General features: G+C 36.6%; 1 protein-coding gene across 1 annotated transcript; it reads right to left on the bottom strand.

The window, feature by feature from the left end:
* Positions 1-16,537: 16,537 nt before the first annotated feature.
* LOC118485621 (transcription factor MYB14-like) lies at positions 16,538-23,560 on the bottom strand. The gene is made up of 3 exons (XM_035981939.1): positions 23,391-23,560; positions 23,155-23,284; positions 16,538-17,371 (listed from the first exon to the last, which is right to left on the bottom strand). Exons 1-3 carry the CDS (start codon positions 23,521-23,523, stop codon positions 16,549-16,551), a joined length of 1,086 nt encoding a protein of 361 aa, XP_035837832.1. The 5' UTR covers positions 23,524-23,560; the 3' UTR covers positions 16,538-16,548.
* Positions 23,561-23,999: the final 439 nt, after the last annotated feature.

The following is a 23,999-nucleotide window of genomic DNA, read 5'->3' as shown; positions in this document are numbered from 1 at the left end:
GATGAATTTTGTCGATCTGGTTGGCTTATCTCCTTTAATTGTGATCTTTTCACCTGTTGGTGTACTTACTTTCACTGACTTTTGATCACATAAAATACTGGCACGATTGGCTACCAACTAATCCATTCCTAATACAGCATCGAAATCGGCCAGATTCATTGGATAAAGGTTAGCAAAGAAATGATGGTTTAGGATTTCTATTCTTGTTCCCTGCAAGATTTGACTTATCTTAATGTATTCTCCGTTTGCTATCTCTACCAGACAATCTTGTTGAAGTTTGGCTAAGGGTTGGTCATGAAGTTTGTAGAAAGAAGTATTGATAAAACTTTGGTTTGCACCAGAGTAAAACAATACTTTGGTGAATATATTATTAACTAAGAACGTACCGGCAATCACATCCGGAATCATTTTGGCTTCCTCAGCTATTAGAACAAACGCTCTAGCATTCTTCTTTGGCGCTTCAGTTGTCTTAGCTTTGTTGGTTGTTGCTAGAGCTAGTTTTGGAGAGTTTGGTTTAATGTGCCCAGTTTCTCCACAATTGAAGCATATCCTATTGCTAGGTTTCTTCCTACAGTCTTCTTCCTTGTGTCCAGATATTTTGCAAAAGTTGCAGTATACAGAGCATCTTCCATAATGCTTTTTTTTTTTTTGCAATACCTACAGTAGGGTGCAGAAGAACCTGTCCCTTATCCACGGTTGGAATTACCGTAACGAAATTCCTGGGTAAGCTTTGAGCTAGGTTCTTTCTCTGGTTTTCCTCTTGTGTGCATACCAATTCATCAGTTAGGGTATTGGGTAGTTCTACAGCTTCCTCTATGGTTTGCGGTCTAGCTGCCTTGTCTACATGTCTAATCTCACTAATTAATCTCAAATATAACGGGAGACTAACACTGGTTCGGGTGAGGCTAAGGTTGGCACTATCCTATCATATTCGAAGAATATGGCAGTGTAACCCTTGCAGTCTATTCCAGTCATTCTAAGATTTAGGAACTTATTGGCGATTTGTCCTTCTCATTAGGATGACAGAATTTTCTTTCAACCATTTCCTTAAAGTTGATCCATTCCATATTATAAACTCTGTCCCTTCCCCTATACTGGAGAATAGTATTCCACCATTCTAAGGCTGCATTTTTGAAAAGATTAGAAGCAAACATAATCTAGGATGTTCCTTAACAGGTGTGAGTGATCTATGATCTTGCAAATTGCTATATAAAGGACTCTAGTTCTAAGTTCATAAGCACACTTCATTTGCAACATCCCTTCAACCAACTTCTGGAGCTTGCAATCAATTAGGAGAAGATTCCAAGTGTAGAAAAGACAGCTAGGACCATTAGTAAGCTTCTAATTACTTGATTAGTCGTTTTAATTAGCTTAATTACCAAAAAGTCAAACTTGTTGTGCTACTGACATTTAGACTTGTCCCAAAAATCTGTTATTATCGTTCACACTGTGACTTGGTTCAGTGTGTTGGCGTTTACTTCCATTTGCAGATTTATTATTTTCTGCCTCTTTAACAATCTTGATAATATAAGGCATAGCATCTATAATTCCTTGTGCTACTATGTGTTGGATGGCGCTGTTAACTATTTGGTTTCCGTTATTCTCATTATTCGGGTTTTCCTGATTTATTTCATTGTCCATCAGAATTGTGAACATTTATCAAGTATTAATTATCATAGGATAAATTTAGTACAACTATTTTCACATAAGCACACAAACAACTTGATCAAAAACGTCGATCATTGCCACTTTTACTCTTTTCTATATAAATATATATGCATCGGTTCCATACTACAACTGGAAATCAAATATACTAGTAGTTATGCATCTGTGTCTTTTTTAGTCTACCTATAGATTTTTTTTATCAAAATACAAAATTACACATATACTTAGGCATTTTCTAGGTATCATTCCTCCAGTACTGCATTTCATTCTCATCATACTTCCAAACTAATTTCTCCCCTATCTGTCGGATTCTATTTCCTTCATTTACTAAACTTTCTCCATACTGACAGAGTTCCTACACACATTCTCGACTCATTGGTGGGTTTACTGGGTCAGGGTTCTGAGGTACGAGTTCCTCGTAAGGATCTGCGGTATTCATTTCGAAAAATGTTCTATCGTCATCCTACCACAGATCACATTCTAAAGGCATTGGGGTTGGGATTCTAGGTAACTCGTTGGGGTCAAATACAGGTATCGGGAATTGGTTGGGTTCTAGCATTGGTTGGTCTGGGAATAAAGGTAACAGTGGCGGTTAGGCTATTTGGTTTAGGTTAGCGTCTACTACTGTAGTGGCTAACATATGGAAATCGGCCAACTGTCTATCTAGTTCCTCTTCCCAAGGTGGTCTATTGACTGTCTCCTGTGTCTGTGCATTCGCTTCCCTATTAGCTCTGACTATAGCTCTCTGTTGTTGTAATTTCTTCATTCTTTTTCTTCTCTTACGTGCTCCTCTATTAAACCAACCTCTCTTTTTAGTAGTGAAGGGTTCCTCATACTGTGCCTTAAATATAAATATCCCTTCCTCAGTATCGGCTGAGTATCCTGAAGGATTAGGTTGAGATGATGTTCCCTCATCTTTTGGTGAACTATCTATGTGACGATAAGCGGTCGATGTTCCTTGCTCACTCATACTATAAACTAACAAATAGTCAAATAACACAAAACAATACGTAATCACATAAGTTATTTCCTAACACAGAGTTTAAGTGTCAGCAGAACACTTCTTTGGCTTAAATCAGTGGTTGTAGCTCTAATACCACCCTCTGTCGCAACCCCCGACCCCTATCCCGGGAGCGGGTGCCGTGAGATCCAGATTAGTGGTATCGGTGTTTATTAATTTAGCAGCGGTATACATCAGCACCGTAGTTAGGAAATTTTTTCATCAGAGTTTAAACACCGAACTTTTTATAGCCAATCACTGGGATAAAACCCAAGTTCATTTGACAATACTTTTATAGGGATAAACCCTAATTATTGAAAACAAAAACTCCTTTTTATTTTAGGTCACTTTTATAGCCACTTTTCCAAATCTTCAGTGCTCTCCAGCTGGCTTCTATTGGCTTTCACATTTTATTACCTGAAACGTGTTTAAAAACATTTTATCAGCAAGAAATATTGGCGAGTGCATCCCAGTTTAATCAAAACGGCTTTCATAATTTCACAGTATTGAGAGCGATTACAATGTTTATATTATTCATTGGCTAACTCGTTGGCTAACTCATTGTCCAATGGTAACGTCTTTCACATTTTGTATACAAAACCCCAACATACCGACAGTAATTGTAGAATACATAGACTCAATCACTGTTAATTATACTTTAAAACATTTGAGGTTTTGTAAAAACAGTTTACAAAAAGGTGACAAAAAGTAAGATGTACTCACATTGTTTACTTAGATAAAACTAAAGCCTCCTGGGAATCCCCTGGTTAATAGCTATAAAAATTAAACAATGCACACGTGTTAGTAAAATAACCCAAATCACATTAACCGTACAACTCAAGACAGAATTCCAATGACTGAGTCAGGCAGAGCCTTGACATGCATTACGGAATCCTAGATCAATCGAGTGTAACATGAGACAGAACTCCAACAACTGAGTCAGGCAGAGCCTTGACATGCGTTATGGAGCCCTAAATCAATCGTGTAGGGTAATAAGGGTTATAATACTTACAATGAGGTAGAGCTTTGCTTTATAGTGGGTATTATGCCCAGGTATAATTTCTACTATTAGAGAATTTAGAGAGAGAAATCGAAATTGAATGCCTGAACAAATGAGTCGTTCACCTCAATTTATAGGCCTGATCTATGGCGGCTCGCGGCCCGCAAAGACCAAGGCTAACTCTCCCGCGGCCCGCGAGAGAGTGCGTATTGTTTATAGCTTTGGCTAGTGATTGGCCTAGCTATGCTGACTCACCGGACATGTGGCGCAATGCCTTGTCCATCACACAAGGTCAGTCGCGCCCCGCAAGGGACCTAGAGGACTGGGTCGCGGCCCGCGAGCGACTCCGGATCCTTGTTTTTCTTTATTTTTCTATGTATAAGGGTATTTCGGGCTCGTTTCTCGCGTACGGGGTATATTCTAAGACATCTAAGGTCACGTTAAGGGTTTTAGGAGGGTTGTTTTAGTTATATATAGGGAAACTGTCATTCGCAGGACTCTTGTGCACGGATGACTAATGTACACGCAGGACTCCTGCGTGCGTATGTGTCTTGCGCCTACCATAACACTAAATCACACATACATGTACACAATATTCAACACACACTCTATCTTGTCACAACCCTCGACCCTTCCTGGACGGGAGCCGTGAACAACACAGGTGGTACTTGTGTTTATTAAAATTATCGTTGCGGAAATTTAATCAGGAACGAGTGTCAGGAAAAATAATAGAGTTTTCGAACACCATAGTTTTTATTTCATAAACTATGGGATAAAACCCATATTTACATAGAGGATTTTCACGGGGATAAGTCCTTAATTACAAAACACGTTGTGAGGACCGGTTGGTTCGGTTCTAGATTGAACAACTCAGGTCGGATCTATCACTGTAGAAGTGCAGAATCCACATACAGTGTAGAAGTACAATCAACAACGAGTTAAACATTTAAAGCTTCCATTCTCATTCAAAAGTTGTGCAAATACAAAGTTCCAGTGAGAAATGAACAAAGCTCCGCCTCAGAGACAAACCAAGCAACTCATTACAACTGAGACCTAAGTCTGCTATTTATAGGCGGGCTAGCTGGGAGAGAACCTGTCATCCGATCGGATGGTTATCTGTCCGGATGATCATCCGTCCGGATGATCATCCGTCTGGATGACCCAAGTCATCCCGATCGGATGATTTATACAAAACACGTTTTTGTTCCGTTTTCTCCCAGTTATAATGTAACATACAAACAAAACTATACAATGACACAAACAGGACAAAATATAGACTAAGTACAGACGGAAGCTACAGACATAATGCATCTACAGACTCCCACTTGGATGTAGCTGCAGTCTTCCTTCCTGTACAGTCTTCATTGCGACTTCCTGTTGCGTCTGCTTTCTCTGGCCTTTGGCCTTCTCTTCTCTTTTCTTTCTTCTAACATTCTCCTTCTCAGCGGTCTTCCTGTTTCGTTCCACCACTTGCGATACTCTGGATTACCATCCCTTGATTTGCACCACCTAGGAATCTTGTTTTCTTGAGATTCGATAGGTGTTTGGTCTGTATCTGGCGGCCTTTCAAACTTTCTTCTTCCCAATTCAGCAGCTCTCTCTGCAATCTTCTTAAATCTCTCACTTCTTTTCTCTGCCTTTAGGAATTCTTCCAACTCTAGATCCCTAAACTTTGTTTCCCAATATCTTCCAGAGTAGATATCCTTCGCGAAGCACACGTTCACAATCTTCTGATATTGTTGGACTTGAACTTTATCAGGCTCATTATACACTATCTTGTTGAAGAACAGACAGTCGATATCTTTCTTTGAGCAGTAAACCAGCCACATCAGATCTAACACATTGATACGTCTGGTTTCTCCTGTCTTCTTATCGAACAAAGAAATTACTACTTCCGCTGTGCTATGATTGTAGTGCCATCCTTTGAAATCTTCATAAAAGTCTTGCTCCATGGCTCGAAGCGACATATTCTTTAGACATCTTAGAGGTTTGATCTTCAAAGTAATGTCTTTCTCACCTGTAATAGGATTAACTTTGACAACTTGTTTTGGCTTGTGTGGCTTCCAATCAGGAAAGTTTTCTTTCGCTTACAGCTTTATGTAGTTCCACAACTTTTGATCATGCATTTTAACTTCCAGCCCATAGTAAAATTGCTTTATGTTCTTCATTTGTACCAGCTCCTCTACATCCCACCAAGGTAGTGTCTTGATGTCAGATAGGAATTTAAAGTATTGCACTCCATGTTCTCTTCTGATTGCATAAACTTTTAAATCTTCCAAGTAGCCCCACGAGAGAATATACCCAGAGATTTATCTGGATGACCAGTGAAATATTGTAGCGACCTTTTGTACTTTCATTCCTTTGGCATCACCTTGAACCATCGCTTACGTTCCTCAAGTAGTTCTTCATGTGGTACAGTTTCAGGAACCCCTTCAGTAGAAATCCACTCCACTACTTTCCTTCTCACTTCATCTTCATTGTGAGATTGAAATAATTTTGTCAAGGTAGGAAAGTCATCGTCAACTCCAGTATAGTGAAATGGAGTATCTTCAGACAGATCAGAACCTTCTTCAATAATTACATCTTTAAAGTTATCAGCTTCATTAACGAACTTGAAAGAATATTCTCTTTCAGGAGAAGGTGGTATCTCATCTTCAATATCGAACTTCATATTACCATCATCCATCCCTAACTCCTCTAACATTGACTCTTTGGTTCTATTCTCTTCCAACTCCCCCTCAAGCTCTACATGTAAATAAATGACTTTGGGAAGAGTGAGATATACCTTATCACCAGCATGTTGAGTTCCAGAAGATGAAGCTTCATGGTGTTGATCCTCTTACTGCTCATTTAATTCATCATTTAAGAAATATTCAAGAGTATTCGGACCAGTGCGCTTAACAATCACCAATCCAGTAGCCCCCTGATCTTCATCATCATCACCATCATAATTATTAATTGCATCAAACAAATCTTTCAACTCTTCATCCTCTTCATCACCATCTTCATCATCATCTTCCTCTTCTTATCATCTTTCGATTCAGAATGCGCTTCTCAATAATTTTTCTTCAATCAAGCCTTATTTCCTCAGGAGTGATGTCTTTCAACAATCCAACAGGAATAATAGCAAGTGTATTATCCACAGCATCTTTAGCTTGAATTTGATCAGGTTGGCTTGAAGATCCAAGTATCTCCTATGTGTCTATCACCAAACCCTTCTTTTTCTGTTTAGTGTCTTCAGCCAACTGCTTTTCTCTTTCAACCCTTCTAGCCTCAACATTCTGAATCTCTATCTCATCAAACACAGCTTGAACATTGATTCCAAGCTTATGTTCAACTACAGTGTATAGCAAGTTCAGCTGCTCATCTTTTATCACTTTGTCAGCTCTTAATGCCTCAACTTCTTTCCTTAACAATTCATTTTCGCTTGAAGTAGATGCATGCAATTCACCCAACATTTCATGTAACATCTTGTTAGCCTCATCAATAGTTTTATACTGAACATTTACCTCTTCGATATCATCAGTAAGTTGATTAATCACTTCAACATGCTCTTCTAAATCCTTTTTCAAGGCAACATTCCCTGATTTAACTGTTTTAAGCTCTGCTTCAGCTTTAGCCTTAGCTTTCTCCATTATACTGACTTTTCTTTCCAAGCCGTTAATTCTTCTTTCATTGAATAAATCTCCAACATCTTCTAATCCAATAGGCCCCGATTCAAGATCATGTGGAACTTTCGGAAATCCATGACTAGAACTTGAAGTTGTAGCTTTCTTTGCAGAGGAAGGATCTTCAACTTTTTTTGGTGGCTGTTCAGGTGTCTTTTGATGATCTTGAGAAATATGAATTGTTGGATTCTTTGGTGTTGGTGATGGTGTTGACTTTCTAACTCCCATAAACTCCACTTCAACATCTTCATCTCTAACATCGACTTTCTCAACTCGTTCAAACTCAGGGCTTTTTGGAGCTTTTGATTAATGCTGAGGAATAGACATTGTGTCTTTCCTAGCTCTAACGCTTCTTGGAACTGCTCCAGTTGGATGTGCTTTCCTTTTCTTTATGCCCATTTTCTTCTTTTCTTTTGGAGTTGGCTCATATGTAGCATCTTCTTTATCAGAAGCTTTCTTTTTCTTCGGAGACCTCTTATACTTTTGCTTGCCACTGATGTAAGAAGTTGGTGCAATCTTTGTTGGGTCTATCTCATCACTTTCAGTATCGCTTGAATCAGTGTGCACTAAGCCTTCAACAAATGTCTCCTTTACACCACTAGCTTCAACATTTTCTGAAGTATTTTCTGTTTTTTTTTTCGACATTAGTACCTTGAGCACCTGCAGCAGTTGTATGCTTGATGTAATCTGCAAATGACATATTCAGAAGATCTGCTCCTTCTTTGATCAACTCTGTCGGTGGAGCAATAGGTTCATCTACCAATCTTGGTGGCGACTTCCTTTTCTCTGTTTCTACAACACAAATATTAACATTTGTTAATATAATATTCAAAAGCATTATCTACCAACCTTTCTGATGATTCTTGCTTTCCAATTTTACCTTTAATCACAACTTTCAATGAAATCTTAGGTGTTCTCTTTCTCTTCTTTTCGTCCTTCGCAAACCAGAATCTTAACTTCTTTTCAACCATTGGTTGCAATCTTTCTGTCTCATTATCTGAATTACTCTCAGCATGCCTCCAATGATCTCCTTCAGGGGCCACATAGTTTGCCTTCTTTATCTTTCCAAACTTAGGTCTATACCTTGGATCGTTCTCTAGCTTCACACCTTTATATTTATCCAGTCTCTTAAGTGTTTCACTATCCATGTGTTGCAAATGAAGTTCATCCTTTGGATCTTTTGGTAAGTTTGGAAGTTGATCATCCAATAACATTTGTATGAACCTTGGATACATAATATACTTCTCGCCTTTAATGTTATCCACCATGTGATTGAAGAACACTTGCGTTATATTATATGGACGATTTACCACCAAGCAAGCGATGATATTCATGATGTAGTCGGAAGTCTCATCATATGCACCCTTTCTATGTGATAGTGCATGAATCACGCAGTGCACTAGGAACTTGCATGGTCTACAAAACTTAGACTTTATGTATCCTTTATCGTTTATAAAGCCTGTGTATGCCATTCGTAGCCAAAAACCTTTGCACAACTTTTAGGGATTATGATAGGATCCTCGTCTTTATCTTGCAAGTTCAGTACCCTCCTTACGTCATCTACTGTAATCTTTACAGGCACATCAATATCCTTTTTCTTGGCATCCTTGGTTTTAACTCCAGAATGAATCACCTCATCTTTCTCATCGTATCGTGCAGCACTCCAAAAAGTTCTAACATGCGATTTGTAGCACTTGTGCTTTTCCGTCAAAGCTTTAAAGATTCTGTTTTCTTTCAAAAATGGAACAACTTCCTTGAATGGCTCAATGTTCTGATAGTCCTCTAACAATATGCAGTAAATATTGTGCTTAGGATGAAAATCATAAGCTCTTGACTGCAAGAATATCATTTTCAAAATATGCACGCAATTCAAGACATAAAGTATAAAGTGAAAAATTTTCAAAATTTTGAAAAATTTTCTAACACATTTCACTCTATACAGCACTGAAGTGACGAATGGCTATCCGACAGGATGGTTATCCGATCGGATGAGCTTGGTCTGATAAGCTCCATGATTCAAACGAAAGTGTTGTTGCTCGGATGGTCATCCGATCGAATGTTCGTTCGAGTGGCAACATTTGATCATTCAATGCACAAGTCAGTGACATGGATCGGATGGTCATCCGATCGAATGTTCATCCGATCGGATGATCATTCGAGTGAAGCAGTTAAGAACTCAAAGAATGATACAAACATGAATGTGTATGTGGATCGGATGGTCATCCGATCGAATGATCATTCGATTAATCATGAGAAACATATAAGCAATTAATGAACATTCAAACAAGAGTGTGTAGTGGATCGGATGGTCATCCGATTGAATGGTCGTCCGATCAAACATGAAGAACAGTTGAACAATAAAAAAAACTTAATTCGATAAACACTTAGAATCATTCAAACAATGAAATGTAATGGATCAAATGGCCGTTCGATCAGATGACCATCCGATCGGATTATCATTCGATCAAAACATCAAGAACAGTTTGAATATTGGTGTGTGTAAGGTGTAATATGTTTTTATTGATATTTTAAGCCCATTTTACACATTTCTCAAGTTTTAAATTTATAAAACACGATATTCTACTAACACTAAACACACACTTGGGCAAGTGTACCCATCGTGAGCGTAGTATAGCGTTGGTAAGATACCGAGGTCGTCCAAGGACACAAGAGCTTTTAGTACCGGTTTATCCTCAACGTCTAATCAAATACAAATTTTTAGAAAAGGTTTTAAACATGAAAAATAAAAACTAAAATGCTGAAAATAAAAATAAAAATAAAATAGATAGACAAGATGAATCACTTGGATCCGACTCGCCTTTAATGTAACCTTTGATGATTTCCGCACTTTTGCACTTTTTAAGAGATTATCTTAGTTATAGTAGTCGGCCCCTCTTTTGAAGGTGACATTACCCTCAACCCAGTGGTTTGAGTCAGCAAGGATACAATCCCAAAGGGTTGGAATATTGGAAGAAAATTAATTAAGTTATTAATGCGTAAAGTGGTAGGCCCCTCTTTTGAAGGCGACGTTACCCTCGGCTAAGTGCTTTGAGTCAGCAGGGATAAAATCCCAAGTAGCCGGTTTAATGTATTAATAGTGGTTTACATATGAGGGGATCAAGCCATTCGCACCCCCGCTATCCAATATCAGTGGGTGAGGAGGTCCTAGTAAGCTTGACCCAGGTCCTTGCAGGATCTATACACTGAACAAGGCAAGAACCTTACCGAACCATTCCCTTAACCCCCGACCAGGTAACCAACATATCTCTATATAGACCTTAGAGATATGAATGGTGAAAATCTTTTACTTTATATAGACAGTAAAGTAATGCCAAGACACCACAGACAAATGATAAAGAAGTTTCACCTTCAACATAAGAAACTAGTTATTAAAGTCATTAATACAAAACCTAATAAAAAGTGCGAAAAGATTAAAAATCAAAAGTTTTACATTAAACACTTGTCTTCACCAAGTGATGTAAGAGACTTAGCCAAACATGGCCTTTGATTGACAAGAACTCTTACGATCAATCTTGGATCCCAAGACTACTACACACACTCTAAGGTGGATGATGGATGATGGTGATGGATGTGGGTGTTGTTGTGGTGGTGGAGTGGTGGCAAAGTGGGAGAGAGGTGGTTTGCCAAGGGATGCCTTTGAAGTGAACCAAGCACCCCTATTTATAGCCAGAATAGTAGCCCGGCCACGGCCCCGTGTCCGCTGGACACGGCCCTGTGGCCATCCTCTTTCTCTTCCTTCTTTAATTGCTCATGTCTGCATTAGGCTCCACATGGCGCCGTGTTCATTGGGCACGGCCCCGTGTGCAGAAGCGTATCTGTACTATCAAGATTTGCAAGATTTTGCGAATCTTAGTGTTGACCACGCCCCGTGCTGAGCTGGGCACGCCCCCATGTCGGGAATAGAAGCTTCTATAACTTTGTCCATTTCTGCAGACACCTGACCACGCCCCTATGTCCGTTGGGCACGGGCCGTGGTCAGCCTTCTATTTCTTGTTTTTGCTTAGAGAGATGCTGTCGAGGGGTTGGGCATGCCACGTTTATTCCTTTTCTTTGTATTTATGTTAGTTTTTGCTGCATATTTGTCCCTTTTGTTCATTTAAGCTCGTTTGTTCCTGAAAATACAAAAGGAAAACAAAAGCACACTTTTTCCAACAATAGTACTAAAAAGGGTTAGTTTTATGCCTCATTTGATGTAATTTATATGTTGCATTTTACACACATCAAATACCCCCACACTTGAATCTTTGCTTGTCCTCAAGCAAAACTCTTTATTATGTGGCTTACACACCCAAATGAAATAGGTAGAAGAGAAGTTTTGGGCTGTCTTGAGTGTCGGGAATCCAAGATCTTTATTGGGTTTCATTTTTATACTATTTATAATTATAATCTTATTCGTTATGATTTATTTAGAACATTTCATAAGAGAAATTACTTATTTGGGCATAACATGCCTCTTTAAAATTCCATTTATATACAAGTTCACATACCTCACGGGAGATCACTCAACACTCGGCCGAAGATGTATTTTTCTGAAACACTCGAGACCCGCATGGAACTTACTTCTACTATATGCTTGCCACGCAATCAATCCTCCCCCTTTTTAACTATAAACCTTTGTAAATATCAAGAGGACTTGGGGAAGAGTTAGGCTTGGGCTAAAGGTAGGTGGTTTTGGGTTAATGGTTAGTAAAAGGGCTAAAAGGGTAAAAAGCGTCGGTTGTCGTTAAACTTTTTGTTTTTGTGACTTTTATTCAAACTAAGCATTTTCAAACAAAATTTCTCTGAGGACTTTGTTTGTTTATTGCTAGACTTATTTTTATTTATTTTTTATTTTTTTCGATAAAGATCGCCACAAGAAGACCGAGCTTTTTACTAAAATAAGTGGTTTAAAAGAAAAAAGGTTTTGGTGGGTGTTTGTATTGTGGGTTTAGAAACGAAAGGGTTTAGGCTCAAAGGGGTTAACTAGGGTGATTTTGGGTAAGTTATAAAGAAAATAAAAAATAATGGTGTTGAAAGGAAAATGGGTTAGTCCTAATGCCTCCATCATTTACTTACTTGGGCTCAAGTTTGTAAGGACCGGGAATGTATCGTCGTGGCAAGTTCTAGAGTCGTAAGAACCAAGCGGCTATTCACACAAGAAACGAAAAATGAGCATTAAGTTTAAAGATGTATACTTGTATGCTCAATAAAGGCTCAAAACTCATTTATTGTGGGAATGGGTTTATAATGTGATCAAATATATATAATCAAATTTTAACTAGATTTGTCATGCCGTTTCATAATTTTCTTATGTTAGTTCTTTTTATCACGACGCTATCGGTTGTAAATTTGTAAAAATATAACCTTTTAGAACTTGTTATTCCCAAATTAAACCAAGACAAGTAAAAAAAATGAAAAGTTTTTTTTTGAAAAAATTTGGGGTGATTAGCGGTTCCAATAGAGTTTTGTGTAAGGCATGTTATTAGGACTTGCAAAATTCAAGGTTTTAGCATCCCCCCCCCCCCACACACTTAAATTACACATTATCCTCAAAGTGTCCCAAAAATAAGTTTTTAGGTTGATTGAATGTGTAAAAAGGTGTTTAAAAACAAAATTTATGTTACTGGGCGTCTGGACACGGGGTGTGGTGGGCTGAGCACGGCCCCGTGATCAGACTGCGAGTATCAAAATTTAAACAGAAGGCTGGCCACGGGGCATGTTCAGCGTGCACAGCCCCGTAGCCAGTTACCAGAACTGAGACTTTTTCTGTAGAGACTGGGCACGGGGGCGTGTTGGGTGGTCACGGCCCCGTGCATGACATGCTGAAATGATGGAAACGTTGACGGAAGGCTCTGCTTTCATGCATGGGGTGCGGTTTTAACGTCCCTTTGGCAATATCCACCTTTTCGAGTGTGATTTATTCCTGAAAAGTAAGACTAAACTAGAAAACATAAAAGTTAAACTAATCTAAAACTAAGGATAGTTCCGCGGAATGCCTCCTTGGTGCGCCACGTTTATAAGGGTCCTTGGCTAGACCCACCTTATCGGGTGGTTCTGGCTCATCTTCAATTAGGGGGTCGTCATTGCCGATCAGATATTTCATTGATCGTTCAAGATCGACACATCTTTTGAAGGCCCCTAATTGAATGGGTAAGTTGTTTTTCTTCCGATTAATCAAAGCTTTGTGGGTTTTCACAAAAGGTTGTCCCAACACAAGTGGAGCGTCATCAAGGATGACAAAGTCGATTGGAACTATTGTTTGATTTGTTTGGACTAACACATCTTCAACTACTCCCATTGATTTTATTGTTTTCCGATTAGATAGAAAAATGGGTATTTGAAGTGGAGAAAAATCACCAATACTTAACTTTTTGAAAATGTAGTTTGGCATTATATTAACACAAAGATCTTTATCAATTGTAGTATTACTAATAAAGAAATTTTAAAAAGAAAACATGGAACCGGTGTAATGTTAATTTCAAATGGCTCATCTTTTATTAGCGTAGTTTGATCATTTGTTAACTTAATGCTTACCATTTTGTCAATTTTAGTGTTAGTGTTTAACTCTTTTAAAAACTTAGCATGAGTAGGTACCAAACAATGGTTTTTGAAAGAAGATGACAAGAGATTAATTTCTTGAAAATTAGACTCTTTTTGAATTTTAACGTTGTCGGACTCACCTTTTTCGTTGTTTAGTTCATGTGTCGGTTTTTCACTTACTTGTTCTTCCATTTTTACCTTTTCAAGTATCACTTCTTTAGTACAAAGTTACCTCTTCCCTTGCGCGAGCTTCTTTTATATAGCGCTCGATATCCCCACTGCTTGAGTTCGGAAGTTCGATCCTTGGTTCCTCATCATACTTATATGAGGTAGATGGTTCATACCATTGTTCCTCATTATAAGTATATGATGGATAAGGGTCGTAACTTGGTTCTTCATAATACTCATATGAGGTGGGTTGTTCACGCCATGGTTCCTCATAGTAAGCATATGAAGGAGATGGCTCATAACTTGGTTCCTCAAAGTATGAGTATGAAGGCTCATACATTGGTTCATCAAGATATGAGTATGAGGGAGAAGGTTCATACCTTGGCTCTTCATAGTATGTGTATGAAGTGGTTGGCTCGTACCTGGGCTCCTCATAGTATGTGTACGAAGGGGATGGTTCGAAGAGGTCACAATATTGTACCAAATGAGGATTACCACAAATGGAACAATATTCTTCATTATAATCATCTTCCTCATAGTGGTAATTGTAACCTCCTGAGTATTGATCCATAAGAATCACTCAGCAGACCACAATAGAGTCTCGGGACCAGAAAACAAAAATAAAAACGGAAATAGAGGCTGAGCACAGCCCCGTGTTCAGGTTCTGTATCAGGGCATTTTGAAAAATGTGACTGGTTTTGTGCAGCACGGGGGCGTGTTCAGTGAGCATGACCCCGTGTTCAGACTCTGTATCTGGGAGTTTTGTAAAGTTTATGCAGCACGGGGGCATGTTCAGCGAGCACGGCCCCGTGTTCAGTCTATTGTAATGCAAAAACTACCTAAAAATGTAAAAATGTGTGCGCAGTTTTTAAAAAGGTTTTGAAAAACGATTAGGCCGTCGATTTTAAGCTTTCTTAAAATCGTTGTATCCTCGGCAACGGCGTCAAAAACTTGGTGTGTGTAAGGTGTAATATGTTTTTATTGATATTTTAAGCCCATTTTACACATTGGTCAAGTTTTAAATATATAAAACACGATATTCTACTAACACTAAACACACCCATGGGCAAGTGCATCCATCGTGAGCGTAGTATAGCGTTGGTAAGATACCGAGGTCGTCCAAGGACACAAGAGCTTTTAGTACCGGTTTATCTTCAACGTCTAATCAAATCAAAATTTTTAGAAAATGTTTTAAACATGAAAAATAAAAACTAAAATGCTGAAAATAAAAATAAAAATAAAATAGATAGACAAGATGAATCACTTGGATCCGACTCGCCTTTAATGTAACCTTTGATGATTTCCGCACTTTTGCACTTTTTAAGTGATTATCTTAGTTATAGTAGTAGGCCCCTCTTTTGAAGTTGACGTTACCCTCAACCCAGTGGTTTGAGTCAGCAAGGATACAATCCCAAAGGGTTGGAATATTGGAAGATAATTAATTAAGTTATTAATGCGTAAAGAGGCAGGCCCCTCTTTTGAAGGCGACGTTACCCTCGGCTAAGTGGTTTGAGTCAACAGGGATACAATCCCAAGTAGCCGGTTTAATGTATTAATAGTAGTTTACATATTAGGGAATCAAGCCATTCGCACCCCCGCCATCCAATACCAGTGGGTGAGGAGGTCCTAGTAAGCTTGACCCAGGTCCTTGCAGGATATATATAGTGGAGAGTTCAAATGAGAAGAAATTTTTTGTAAGAAGAAAAAAGAAGAAATTTCAACCAATAAGAATGCTTTATTTTACTTCTTTTAATTTAAGTATTTAATGTTACTATAATGGTACATTGGTAAATCTACATAGGTCATTAATTTGTAGTATTCCTCTTTAATAGCTAACTACATTAAATTTTTTTGTAACCTACCTTCAAAATATATATTTTTCAAAAAAAATAATATTAATTTAAAGTGTAGGATAAATTACGACTTGTGTAGGATAAATTACGAGTTGTGTAGGATAAATTTCAACGTGTAGGATGAATTTCGATATATGTAAGATAACTTTTGATGTGTGTAGGCAAAACAAAAGTTAGTGTGGATGATAATAGTCTTTATGACTAATTAATTAGTCAAAAAGGATAATAAATGAGATAAGTGAAAAAACTATTTAATGTTTTACAAAATTACCCTTTGTCCTTTTTCTTATCAATTAAATTTTCTTCTCAAATGAACCTTCCCCTATATATATATATATATATATATATATATATATATATATATATATATATATATTGAAAATCCTAACAGGTACACCCGATACTTACGGATATATCAGATACCTAACGGGTACCCGATAAATAACCGATGAGTAATAAGCCGGGTATTGAGCAACATTTTACCATCGAATATGATAATAGAATTTACTATAGCTGACACATTTTCATCACTCGTTATATTCAAATGATAAATTCTGGACTTAAACTTTTAAATCTCACATGAAAAAAAAAAAAAAAAAAAAAAAAAAAAAAAAAACACATTTTCCATTATTAACTTCCAAATAATTGATTTGCTTAATGATTGCCACCTTCCCAAAGCCAATGCAACATGTCATCTTCTTCATCACACATATTCAACCCTGTAAACCCGAAGTCAATATCACATTCAGTCTCATCGTACCATGATACCCCCATTGTTTTTAATGAATCTAAGCTCAAGCTTTCATCTTCTCTCTCATCAACATTCCTTTCATTCTTGCCGACGTTTTCATCTTCAATTTCTCTCAACCATTGTTCTATCTGATATTCATCAGGGATGCTTAAAACTCCACTTGAATCCATAGCTTCACCCTCCAAAAAAAAGCTCAAGCTTTCATCTTCTCTCTCATCAACATTCCTTTCATTCTTGCCAACATTTTCATCTTCAATTTCTCTCAACCATTGTTCTATCTGATATTCATCAGGCATGCTTAAAACTCCACTTGAATCCATAGCTTCACCCTCCAAAAAATAGTGGATGTTGAACAGTTCATCATCTTGAAACTCGAACTGTTTCGACTCCAAGTCGTCGCTAATAACATTATTATGAACTTGATTATCTTTCACATATGTTGTAACAGCATTTGAACAATTCTCCAAGTTCTCATGGACTTGTTTCTCCATCACCTTTGGTAAAGAAGGTGAGTTGTTATTCTTGGAAAACATATTCTGGTTATACTTTTTTGCGACACTACGGCTTACACGACCAAGTCTTCGTTTCTTTTGGTTAACTAGAGTGGATACGTCTAATGATGCTTTCTTCAAAAAACGATAACTCTGGCGACTTAGACGAGAGTTCCAGTGGTTTTTAATCTCATTATCTGTTCGGCCTGGTAGATGACTAGCAATCATAGACCACCTACAAAAAATTTAAGGAACTCTTTAGCAATTAACATGAACTTACATATGTAGTTCTCGTTAAAACTCAATATAGGTCTGAATAAAAATTACATTAAATATAAATATTACATTTATTCTTGCTAATTTATGGGCCATATCCTCTATTTCAAAATGCGAAGGATTATAACTTTGTCCAGTTTAACCATATATAATAATTAATTCATTTGTTTTCAATATATATTCAGAGGTTGGCCCATGTGGCCATGTGATAAGGTGGGAATTTTGCAAATGTACATTTTACAATCTAACCTTTTTTTTTTGAACGGCCAACAAAAATTTTTATTAATACTAGTAAGGCACTAGTCACCAAAATTACAAGATTATGAGAAAACTCATACACCAAACAGCAAACAAAACGCCCCAAACCAACTTAATCGACAACTATACAAAAATCTCAAATTTATTCCATCCTTCCCACGTCATTGCCACCTCATTGGATCTGTTTTTTACCCATAGAAAACCTAAGGTTTTTATTTCCTCAATCACTTTAAACGCGTTTGGAGCCTTATTCTCAAACAGTGCTTCATTGCGCATTTTCCATATGCTCCAAATAACCGTCAGAACTATAGCGTGTAAAGCCTTTTTCTTTTTCCTCGAACCCGGGCTATAATTATGAAGTTCTAGAAGATCTTTGTATTCAAAGGCCCAAATTGGTGGGATCTTAGCCCAGCCAGCCACCTGTTGCCATACCAATTGTGCAAACCGGCAAGCGGCAAAAATGTGATCACATGACTCTAAATATTCCTCGCAAAAAATGCAATTCAGATCTGGTACATTCACCCTTCTCGAGTTTAGAGCCGTTCGAGTTGGAAGCCTTTCATTCATCGCCCGCCACGCCACAATGCCCACCTTTTTTGGAACCCAATTATTCCATACAAACAGTCGCTCGGGTTTCGTTCTATTGAAAGAGCTTAGAAAATATTTAATGCTTGCAACTGAAAAATTACCTGAATTATCTAGGCTCCACACACACCCATCCTTGCCCGATGTGAGCGAGATACCACCCAACATTCTAGACAAATCTTGAAGTTCCCTTTCTTCATGGCCGCCCAGAACAAGTCTCGTCCATTCCCACTGAAAACACATGCCGGAATTGTTTTGTATAATTCGGTCCGCCACGCAACATAATTTAGATTTTTCCAAGGCGAAAAGTCGGGGAAATAATCGCTTAAGAGGCAACTCCCCCATCCAGCAATCTAACCAAAACAACGTATTCAGGCCGTTTGCAACAATCGATTTTATAGCTCTATTCAGATGTACTCCACACTTAAGTAATGATTCTTGAACGTGAACGATTTGCTTCCATGGGCCGGTCATGGAAACTTTTACTGGAATAGCCGTCCAAGATCTCGAGTTATGATGTATTGCCCATATTACTCTTCTCCATTGACCTTCTTTATCTGTTTTAAAACGCCACCACCATTTAGCTAGCATCGCCAAATTAGCATCTTTTAGCGACCCGAATCCGAGACCTCCATATTCAATCGGGGCAATGGTTTTCTCCCAAGCGAACCAGTTCATTTTTGCTTTTTCTTCCGAACCTCCCCAAAAGAAAACTCTTCTCAGTTTCTCAAGATAATCAATAACTTGGACAGGGGCTTTAAATAATGAGAAGTAGTATGTCGGTAATGAATTCAAAACTGACTTTATGAGGGTTATTCGCCCCCCATACGATAAGGTCTTTGCCTTCCAAATTGAAAGGCGACTTTTAAAGACTTCCACCACCGGTTTCCAGTTTCGAGCGAGATTCATATTAGCTCCAATTAGAAGTCCCAAATGTTTGAAAGGGAACGAGCCTTTTTTGCATTTAAGCATATCCGCCATACTTTGGACTTCCGCATCACTTATTCCAATGCCAAAGACGCTACTCTTAGATAAATTCACCTTAAGACCGGATGTCATGTAGAAGCATCTTAAGATCCTCCGGAGGTTCCAAAAGTTAATATGTGACCATTCCCCTATAAACATCACATCATCCGCGTAGATAAAATGCGATATTTTTGGGCCACCATTAGAACACCGAATCCCACTAAAAAGACCTATGGAATTGGCCTCCTTCATAATTCCGGTTAATGCTTCCATAGCGATAACAAATAAGAAAGGTGATAGAGGATCCCCTTGTCGGAGACCACGAGAGCATTCAAATTCCATTGTTGGCGAACCATTTACCAATACCGATGCCCTCGCCGATGCTAAAGTTGCCATGACCCATTTTCTCCATTGTGCGGGAAAATTCATTTGATTCATAATTGAATCAAGGAATTCCCAATTAACTGAATCGTATGCCTTATTAATATCCACTTTGAAGAACATACCACTCTTCTTTGATTTTTTAAGCCACCCAAGGAGTTCGTTAAGCATGAGCGGACCGTCCATAATGCTTCTATCTGCCAAAAAGGCCGTTTGTTCTTCGGATATTTACAATCTAACCTATCACGAGAGTTTTATTCATGCGATGCGTTCACAAACATTTATATTACCTTATGAACGCATCAAAGATTTATCTGAGTGTCAAATAGGTCAAGAAATGTTTGTTATTTCCATATCACATTGTAACATTAGGGAATGTTATGTTTCCCTAATGAAGGTCCGAAAATATTAGCTTATGTGTGTATTATGTTTATTCCTTGATTATGTATAGTCCGTATTAGCTGAGTATATTTCCGGACATGGTTTGTGCGTCCGGAAATGATGTCTAGCCTTTATATATGTGTCTGTAGGTAGACTTGTCAGGTTTTTAAGCTTTGTAACCATTGTAAGTGTGTGTTATCATTAGCGTGAATACAAATGCGATATTTGTGTTGATTTCTCTGTTTTCTACACCTTTTATTGCTTATAGTGTTCGTAAGATGGATTCTGCACATCATATCTAAGTTTTGTGTCCGCATTCGATCCTGACTGTTAGAGGTTAAGTGACCTTACAGCTTATATATCTAAGTATCTAAGAATATATAGATAAAAAAATCACTAAATATGTATAGTAGTCAGTAGTCAAATAACGTAATTATAAAAAGTTACCAATGTAAACAAATGCAAAAGCTAAACACTACAAAAAAAAAAAAAAAAAAAAAAAATTATTGTACTAAACATAAATGTAAAATACTTAAAAAAAATACTATCTACTCTTCATCAAGTTTAGGTAGTTGAAATGCATACCTATATTCACCCGAAGTTACGATCCAAACACATGCGAAGAATAATAAATCTAGAATATAAAAATATTAAATATATACTCTTTAACATTGTCAGGTAGTCAATCACGTAATCATGTTTCATCGAAGTAACCAACACAATTATGTGGGAAATTCGATTACGAGACTAAAAATATATTTTATTTTAAATGCAACTCTATATTCAATCAAATTTATTTAAGAAACGTTGATGAAATAAATTAAAAGCAAATGTACATTTAAAATTTGGAAAGGGCTAACATACAAAAGTTATCAGAAAAAAAATAATTCCTGTATATTATTATTACTATATATTAATATTATATATTACTATATATTAATATTATTATTATTACTTTACTATATATTATCTATATATTAAAGAAGAATGTCGGTGTCATTTACACTTTGATCCCTGCTTTTGATTTTCACTTTGGTCCCTACTTTTGATTTTTACACTTTGATCCTTTGCTTTTGTTTTTTTTTTCTTTCATCCACCTTTCTAGGTAATACTTATTTATGCTTTTGTTTTTTTTCTTTCATCCACCTTTCTAGGTAATACTTATTTATTACTGTAGCTATTCCTACTGATAGTTAAATTGCACGTATCGCTTTCGTTTTCTTCTTTCTTGCCAAGTTACACATAGTTTTACAAATAAGAATAGTGCACTAATTTAATATATACTAAAACTAAAGGTTGGTGGCTTTCTACTCACAACCACCTCTTCTTTCTTATATATAAAACTTTGGCGAAAAAACAAACAAAATGAGAGTCTGCTATATTCATTGAGCGTATTAGTAATAAACTAGACATCATGTGTTCGATCCCTGATCTGTTCTTCTTATTTTCGCTAATAGCAATTTGTAAGTCTCATACATCTTCGCTCAACTAAAAATTGTTATGTCATTATCAACAAAACTAATATATATTAAAAGCTGTGAATTAGTATTCACACTTTTTAATTTTCTCTCAACTTTCAATATTGATATTTACAACTCTTTTAATTTTTAAAAATTTTGTAAAAATGTCATTTAACTATTTTGAGTTTTTAAAGTTTAAAGTTTATTCCCTGTACTTTCATTCTTTAACTTAAAAAACCTATGTACTTATGTGCTTATTTTTATGTACGTTTAGGTATAAATTCAAGTTGGTTTACGTTTCAATATCATTTTTTTTAAACGACTAGGGTCAAATATAATACATTTTCATGCCTATTTTTATGTACGTTTTCAGTTGATCTACGTTTTGATGTAAATTTTGTTCGGAAACAAGTCAGGTCAAATATAATAGATTTTATTCGACGGAATAAATTTGAGTTATTGTATGTTTTGACGCCACCACAACGCGCGGCGGGTACAATTACTAGTTAATATTAGAATTGTAATGAATAGTGATTTTAAAATTATAATAATATATAGTTTTTTTAATATTTTTATTATTTAATATTATAATAATAGTTATTTTCTTTCCTTTTTAACTTTAATCCTTTTATTAATATCAGGGGTTTGGATAAATTTTGTGTCAACCGGTATCGAATCGGTAATGCTATCGAAAATACCGGGACGGTCCTGTTCGGTATCAGTACATGAAGATAAAAACCCGCACTAATACAGAAAACGCCAAAAGTTGGTGTCGAATTGATATTGGAAATATTTTGGTTCGAGATATTCAGTGCTGCTACCCGGTACCATTTGCTCATCTCTAATCACAGTTACCGTACGAACAACGGTATCGTACAACTTTTTTTGTTGATTTTCTTCAACTTTTATTTTTTTCTTTTTTTTAGTTTCAGGGGTAGGGATGAGCTCGATGCCAACCGATACAGAATCGGTACTGATACCGAAAATACCGGTTACGGTACCGGTATATGAAGGTAAAAAACGGTAGTGAACCGGTACCAGTAACGCCAAAAGTCGGTACCGAATTGGTACTTAAGATCTTTCGGTTCGGCAAATTTGGTACCGGTACCCAGAACAATTTGCTTATCTCTTACCACGGGTTTCATACGAACAACATCGTTACCATACAACTTTTTTGATTGATTTTCTTTTGGTTATCTTTTAGTGTTTTTTTTTCTACATTTTTTTATTCTTGTCAACAGTTTCGTTCGCAACACGCTCGTAGTGATTTCAAAACACATGTAAACACAGACTAAATAACAAAAGAAATTCGTCGCAACGCGACGAACTTCTTTAAACCTAGTTTAATAAATAAACAAATACATTTTTATTTTTAATTAATAAGTTTTAGTACTTGTTATTATATGGTGTGAGAACTAAAACATTCAATCTTGTGTCTAAATTCCAATAAATTAAATAAAAATATAATATTATCATATTTTTAAAATACTAAATGTTATTAAAAAAGTTTAAGAAGGTTTTTTCTTGTTATATTATAGTTTAATACAAATCTATAATAGGGTAGAGATGTAGACTAACCTATTCCAATCTGATATCCGCTCATGTAGAGTTTATCTGTATATTTTTTAAAATTTGAGCTTGGCCCGGCTCCTAATAAGAGAAGGCATAAAAGAAGGCACATGCAAGCTAGGGAATGGAGCTTTTAACAAACCTGTTTCCAAATGATTTATGTAACATTACGATCATTTCATCCTCTTTGACGCTGAAATAACCTCTCTTCAAATCTCCTCTTAAGTAGTTTATCCATCGCAGTCTACAACTTTTTCCGCATCTTAGTAATCCTTAAAAAAAATTTTGGATAATCCAACAATATTAAGATATCCACTTTAGATTCATGAATATGAGTAATTTAAAAATTAAAACGTTTTGCAAAAGTATAGATGGTACCTGCATTTTTAGGTAAAGATTTCCAAGAACCTTCCCCATTGGATTGAATGTACTTAACCAATTTTTCATCTTCTTCAACTGTCCATTTCCCCCTCTTGAGCCCTACCTTTTCGCAACAAGCTGATCTTCCCATTTTCGCGATGTTATTAAGAAATAGAACAAGTTTTGTATATGCCTAGTAAATAAGAAATGTGTGTGTGAAGAAGAGGTGAAGGGGAGATAGAGTGTGATAGTATAAAGGTTTTGGTTGCTACAATAAGATATTTATAGCCGTGCAAAAAAATTAGATGATTTTCAATCATGTAAGGTAAGTTCTAAAGTGGTACACGTGACATATTGCATTGCTAACATCACATAACAATACATTAGCATTACTTATATTATACATGTTTATGAAACATATTCATCAAGTTCTATAATTTTAAATAATGATACTACAAGTTACATATATATGTTCACAAAAAAATAACAATTAACACTATATATATACTATTATTAGAGTTAATTACATGGTTAGTCCCTGTGATTTATATGAAGTAACAATATTAGGTACTAATAGTTTGAAATCACACTTTCAGGTATCAACTTTCAATTTTGTAACATCCTAGA

The sequence above is a fragment of the Helianthus annuus genome, chromosome 13 (assembly GCF_002127325.2).
Source record: "Helianthus annuus cultivar XRQ/B chromosome 13, HanXRQr2.0-SUNRISE, whole genome shotgun sequence".
NCBI classification, from domain to species: domain Eukaryota; kingdom Viridiplantae; phylum Streptophyta; class Magnoliopsida; order Asterales; family Asteraceae; genus Helianthus; species Helianthus annuus.
Note: the sequence above shows the minus strand (reverse complement) of the source record. Positions and strands in the feature narration are given on the sequence as shown.

Excerpts from the sequence above, each read along its gene's own strand:
- LOC118485621 (XM_035981939.1), bottom strand. The coding sequence starts at position 23,523 with ATGGGAAGATCAGCTTGTTGCGAAAAGGTAGGGCTCAAGAGGGGGAAA. Across the intron at positions 23,285-23,390 it reads ATCTTTACCTAAAAATGCAG|GATTACTAAGATGCGGAAAA; the intron begins GTACCATCTATA and ends ATTTTTTTTAAG. Across the intron at positions 17,372-23,154 it reads CATAAATCATTTGGAAACAG|GTGGTCTATGATTGCTAGTC; the intron begins GTTTGTTAAAAG and ends AATTTTTTGTAG.